General features: G+C 42.4%; 1 protein-coding gene across 5 annotated transcripts in view; it reads left to right on the forward strand.

Moving 5' to 3' along the window:
• Rgk1 (Rad, Gem/Kir family member 1) overlaps positions 1-5757 on the forward strand; it is a 48797-nt gene extending 43040 nt beyond the window's left edge. For 3 of the 5 annotated variants that reach the window (XM_086828460.1, XM_086828458.1, XM_020951007.2), the window contains 7 exons: positions 89-183; positions 1336-1383; positions 2489-2580; positions 3190-3382; positions 4979-5114; positions 5184-5324; positions 5401-5757. In XM_086828460.1, coding sequence (XP_086684586.1) covers positions 89-183; positions 1336-1383; positions 2489-2580; positions 3190-3382; positions 4979-5114; positions 5184-5324; positions 5401-5518 — 823 coding nt within the window. In that variant the 3' untranslated portion in view covers positions 5519-5757. The remainder of the gene's footprint in view (positions 1-88; positions 184-1335; positions 1384-2488; positions 2581-3189; positions 3383-4978; positions 5115-5183; positions 5325-5400) is intronic. The other 2 variants (XM_086828459.1, XM_020950999.2) reach the window with 1 other exon arrangement.
• The last annotated feature ends 825 nt before the right edge of the window (positions 5758-6582 follow it).

Genomic DNA, 6582 nt, shown 5'->3' on the forward strand with positions numbered 1-6582 from the left:
CTAAGCTTGAATTAAAATGAAAGTGTATAGGACTTGTGTAAATGCCATTACTAATTGGTCTCTCCCACTTATTTACTCTAATTTCCAGGGTCCTAATGCTGGGTGGTCCTGCGGTTGGCAAAAGTTCCCTGGTCTCACAGTTCATGACGTCGGAGTACCTGCACGCCTACGACACGAGCATCGGTGAGTGTGTGCACACACCCATTAAATCCCGGAGATGCTTGCATCCGGATGCCCCCCCATGGAGCCGGACACCTGGTCCGGCTCAGCCCAAATCCAAATCCCTGAGAGCACTGCATAGCTAGCCCCCTGTTTCACCTTGTGTCGTCTTGTCGTCCTGCCAGTGAGCGAGTGCTTTGGCTTTAGTTTATATTATTTCATAACTCATTCGTTTGTCGGTGTTGTAGTCGTGCCGCATTATGTTGTCTTATTCGATCCATTTGGTTCCAGTTTGATTCAGTTGCTCTGTGTCGTCTGTTTGGACCCCATATCACATGGCTTTTTATGATCCCCGCGGTGCTCGAAAAGTTTCCATCTTTTTGGTTGTACTACAGCTTATTTTGCTATTTTTTTTTTTTAAAGTATTTTTCTGTTTCTGAGTTGAGTACTGCCTTCTGTTTTTTGGTTGGTTCCGTTGGCCTTTGGGCGTTTTATGAGTGTGCCGAGCCATCGACATCGCCATCGCCATCGCTATAGCCACCCCCAATGGGTCAACACATAATATTGGCATATAAAGCATAACAAACGCTGCTGCAATGAAAATAAATTCGCCTCATTTTGGGATTTTTTTTTTGTTGCGATTCCATAAGGAATGGAATTGGCCAGGCAGAACCGGTTGCAAGAAAAGATTCTCAAGTAAACATTTCTATTGGCACGGGAAAAGAAGAGAAGCGAAAACAAGCACGTCTGGCCCTGGAAACGAATGGAAAATTTTATAATTTCACAAAATTTGTCATCTGCTTTGGAGGAATATTATGGAAGAATACCAATGTTGACCGATTTCACATTCCTTGGCAATAATAATAATAAATAGTAGAGTCCATGTGTAATATGCTTATCCAACACACACTATACCTCATACCTGTACCATATTGTTTTATATGTATATCTATATATGTATATTTGAAGAAGTGATAATCTTTTCTGTTTCTCTCCATTCCGAATCAACCAATCATTCAACTCAATGTATCAAACTGACCCTACTCGAAACTCGAACAACAACCAACAACCAACCAACAACCAACAACAACAACCGAATTAACAACCGACATCTCTGTACATACAACAACCAAAAACCGTACTCGTAATCCGTAACCGAATCGTGGTCGTAATCAGATCTAGGCAACTGTGATATACGCATACTAATTGAAAAAGCCGCCGACGGTAAAAGCAACCAGCCACTGAACAATAATAATAATAATAATAATTATCTTGTTAACTATGCTACTCCCTAATATTTATCCAATATCTCTATACATATAATTGAAACGCTTTTTTTTGTCAATTTCAATCCAAAAACTTAACCAAACCAAACAACAAACTAGTTAAACACTCAATCTCTCAAGTCACATTAGTCCCAGTCCCCCTTGACTTCCACCAATTGGGTATGATTAGAAGCTAGACCAGCCCCTGCTCCCAACACACCTGCCCACCAAACACGCCCCGGAAATTAGAACACACACACAGACACCTCACAGACACCACCCCCAATACCTCTATATATATATGAGTAATAATATATAGCCCCCCCAATCGATTGTCAAACGATTGCGGCCTTTGTTTCGCTTGTGATTTATGGGCCGTCGCGTTGCTCAGCCTTGAGGACTGCCATTCGATATTATTGAAATGATTATGCACATCACAAACACAACGAATGAAATTTAATTAATGATTTGGTCGAAACCACCGGACTTTGGACGGTGGCTGCATATATCGATTGCCACCGAGGAGGGGGACGAGCTACAAATAATGGCTGGGGCCACCTATTGAATGTTTTTAATTAAAAGGAAACAAAAAAAATACAGAAAACACATTAAATGAATAATAATTGAGTGGGCGCTCACTCACTCACCAACACAAACAAAAGACTCGACCAGGAAGAGTAGCCCCAAGCACTTCCACGCCACTTTCACCCCCTTTGGCAGCTCTGCGCTTGCATTGCATACTTGTGGGGGCAGCTTAATTCACCATAAACTAGCATACATTTCGGGGCGGTACTCCGGAAAAGGCTTCCGGGTCAATCCTCCAGGACTAATGGGGATACAACAGTCAAAACTTGTAAATAGCTCACTTCCATGAACACACACACACAGCAGATACATACCCTAAATATGCACTTGCACTTTCCCCTTGTTTTCGCACTTCCAAAAAATTGATGTTGTAAATCATTTCATTGCCTGACATTTAAGTTATCGATCTTGAGCTTCCTTCTTGCGCACACAATGTAATAACCGGTGCTAATCTAGTCCTTCTCCTTGAATGTGAATAGATGATGAGTCTGGCGAGAAGGCCGTTTCAGTATTACTCAGTGGCGAGGAGTCCGAGCTGATATTCATCGACCATGGATACACCGAGATGACGGTAAGTGTCACAAGAACAATGAAGTCCACTCAACACCGATGCTATACCTGTGGTCGCAATAATAGTGGCTTCTGTTTTTATTGAAATCGATGGCTATGTAAGGGTAAAAGTAGGAAATTCATAAATACTAGAACTAGAACTGTTTTAAATTTATATTTTAAGCTGTTTCAAACTATTTTGTTATTTGATGATTTATGTAGAAGCAATTATTCTTCGTTAACGTCAAAAGCAAAGCTTTTTCCATGTAGAATTTTTAATATATTTATAAGGACACCGCATAGATGCATAATAAATAGAAATGGTTTTTAAATTACTTTACGAGTAGCCTGCAAGCTCGCGTAATATAGAAACCATTTTAATGGGTTTCTAAAAGGTGCATAGTGTCCATTTGGTATTTGTTTTTGAATATACACCTTTACATAGCCATCGAAAGGCCAATGGTATTATTTTGAAAGCCAAACGTTGAGGCACACGGACGAACGAGTGTCCCCTGCACTCTATCTGTGACATTTCATAATGCCATTAGCATGCACGGCCATCAACTAGCCCCACACCTTGGCCAGCTCTCAACCTCACTCAATGTCACCTCGGTGTCACCTCCATTCACAGCCGGATGAGTGCCTGACCAACTACGATCCGCACGGTTACTGCGTCATCTACTCGGCCGCGGACAGGAGCAGCTTCAGCGTGGCGGAGCAGGTGCTGCAGGTGCTCTGGACCAATCAGAACATCGCCCAGAAGGCAGTCATTCTCGTTTCAAACAAGGCAGACCTGGCCAGGAGCCGGCTGGTCACCTCCGAAGGTAAATGACATGATATACTATACCATTATCATCATCGTTGGGGGATATTTTCCGCCCCTCATTAACACTCGAAGGTGCGCTCGATTGGGTCCGTTAAAAATAGATATCGATATACATAGTTCGAGTGTGTGAACAGAGGACCCATGGCCAGGGACAGCTGAAAAGTTTGCCCAAGCGGAAGTCATCCGGCGGTTGGCCTATAAAAACAGATATAGCCCAGAGACTCAAGTGGTGCTAGAGGAGATTGAGGAGGGAGCAAAGTGGGAGTGAAAGCCGCATTCTGCCCAATTGAAGGTCGCCAATTTCGGGGGTCTTTTTGTCGACTCAAGTACTTTCACTTGACTTTTAGATCGGATTCCCTTTAAGGCGAAGGTAACTCTCGGGCGCTTTCATCTAAGTAATTCAATATTTTCCGTTAAATTACGTTTGTTATTATGAAAGTAAGAGGGTAGGGATGGAGGGCGGTAGGTAGGTCGACAGGCAGGTGGGTGGGTATGGTGGTTTACTGGAAGGGTTCCTTCTTTGCCAGAGTAATGGCAGGGAAATTGTTTCAGCGCAAAATTGATTACATTTCGTCCCGTGTGGCATGTGTTCCGCTGTGGGTTTAAGGCCCATAAGCCTATTGTTACAAACAGAGCAGAGCAGAGCAGAGCCCTCTTTCCACGGTCTACGCACCACATCCCAAGTTCGAATCCCCACTTGATGATGGGTGGTGGGTGGTGGGGTGATGGGTAGGCTTTGCTGTCCACCTAATGCGGCGCCTTAATTTCATAAAGTATTTATAGAATTTTTTATGCCTCTGGCAATAATAAAATGCGCGCTTAGCCCTGAAATGTCTGGCTAAAAGATATTTTCATAAATCTATACAATGTCACAGCGATTGGGACCAAATACGTGTGCAGTGTCAGTGGATGGGCTGATGAGTCATATTTACTTGGCATATTGCGTGGATTCCCCGGAAAGCTATTGAAATTTTAATGCTATACCCTCGTTACCATTTTCCACTTGCACCTTTTTACTGTTCAGCATACTTAATGATGCTGCGCGCCGCCATAGTGCCGCACTAATTATTCAATTGGGGTAAATATGGCCCCGATGCTGGGCAGTTTTGTTTACTTTTAATTATACGATTTAGCTCGGAATCGCTAGGGATAAGAGCTTAAGTCTTTAAGGCCCTAGAAGCGAGAGGAGCCTCTATCAAACAGTAATAAAATGGGCACACACACAGAAATATATATTGGGTAGGGAGGGGGCTTTCGTCACATTGTTAATAAAAATGTGAGCCTGTCATAAAATTTTTGCAGCATGTTGTACCTACGCATACGGCGAACTTTGATGCTTCTGATTTTACGAGTTGTGTTCACACAACTGTGGACCAGACGTGACGGATGGGGAATCGGAGTGTACCAACGTGTTTAGATACAAATCCGAGTCCAAGTTTTATGACCAACTCAGAGTTAACTAAGCGAGGCCATTTGATTTGATTAACTGGGGTGATGGGTGGCCAACTAAGCCTGACTGTGATGCCTTTGGCCATAATTTCCACACATTTTCACTTAACCTCTCACTCGCATCTCTTTTTCCCATCTTTTGCAGAGGGCAAGGCCATGGCCACCGCCTACGATTGTAAATTCATCGAGACTTCGGTGGGCATAAATCACAACGTGGACGAGCTGCTGGTGGGTCTCTTGTCACAGATACGCCTGAAGCTGGAGAATCCCGAGAAGTCCAGGTGGGTGGAGCGGGCTTCTTTAAACTTTTACCTTGCTTCAATCTTAAGTTACTTTTGCCATTTCCGCAGGGATCTGTTCCGGAAGCGTTCGATTAGAAAGTCGAAGAGACGCGCCTGTTCACCCCTGAGTGCCGGCTGCCTCAATGCCAACACCCCGTTGGGTCCGCTGGGGGAGACGGTGGCCACGCCCCCAGGCAGTGCGCAGAGCAGGTGGGTCACAAGTCAACGAAACTTGCCTGTAATGGTCTGTAAAACTTTCTACTTTTTTCCATTTTTTTCTTGGCAGCCCTCGCAAGTATCGTGGATCGCGAACCTCCACCAGTTTGAAGGTCAAGGGTCTGCTGGGACGCGTCTGGACGCGGGACTCCAAGTCCAAGAGCTGCGAGAACCTGCATGTGCTCTAAGCGAGCAGAGAACCTTCCCCCAAAAAAATGTTTCCTAAAAACAGTATGCAGATCCTAAGCATAGCAACTATTGCCTAAGTTACAAAAAAAAAACTGACTCGACTCTTACCGGGGGTACGGCACTATTCCCAACTGTACATATTGTGTATAATTTTAGCCTTAATTTACGCTAGTCACTCTCGCCCCCCCAAATCACTGTATATAGTTTGTCTAAATATAAAACTATTATTTATAATTGATTTATTATGGTTTTCGTTCTCCTGTAAGCATGAGTTGGGATTATTTTCGAAGCGACTGCGTCCCATTAAATATTATGATTCCGCTTAAATATGATTATAAAGAAGATAAATGAAAAAAACAAATTACCAATTACAAACGGAAACCCAAATTGAGAAGCAATAATTTTTGGAAAAATTACCCTTAATCCTTGTTCGTAGACGAAGAAGTTATATGAAACCAATTGTACTGATTTTTTGAACGTTCGAAATGGAACTTATTGTTAATTATATATGTGTAGTTATATATATATATAAATTTGTAAAGGTAATCGAATTGCATTTTAAACTTATATTAATGTTCATATGATTGTTATTGAATTAATCCAATTGGTCGTACGCAAGATTTTTGCTTAAATAGACCTAGAATTTGGCCATAATTAACCACTATTTTTTTTTTTATATAAGCAAGCCCACGCCCATCGTGCACCCACAACTGGCACGCCCTAGGTTTCTCATGTTAGTCGGGACCATTTCAAAATTAATCAAAAATATATAATCAGATATAGGCAGGAGATACACTAGGCTTACTCTGGGGCTGCGGCTATATTGCTAGTTTTACATTAGTTCAACATGTGATTTACACAAGGTCCACAAAATCGAGAGCAAAGGCAAAACCATTTTGTTATTGTACGTGCTGCGATCTGCTCTATCAAATATTGAGGTCGGAAGGATAGAATTTTGAGATTTTAACTATGAATGTCAACACAAGTAGTAGTCAAACACACCACCCATTCCACTGAAAACTAATCTAGATGTCCATTAAATGTATTATAGATGTCCATTAAG

This window comes from Drosophila serrata, unplaced genomic scaffold (genome assembly GCF_035046125.1).
Source record: "Drosophila serrata isolate PLE 108 unplaced genomic scaffold, ASM3504612v1 contig_184, whole genome shotgun sequence".
Classification (NCBI taxonomy): domain Eukaryota; kingdom Metazoa; phylum Arthropoda; class Insecta; order Diptera; family Drosophilidae; genus Drosophila; species Drosophila serrata.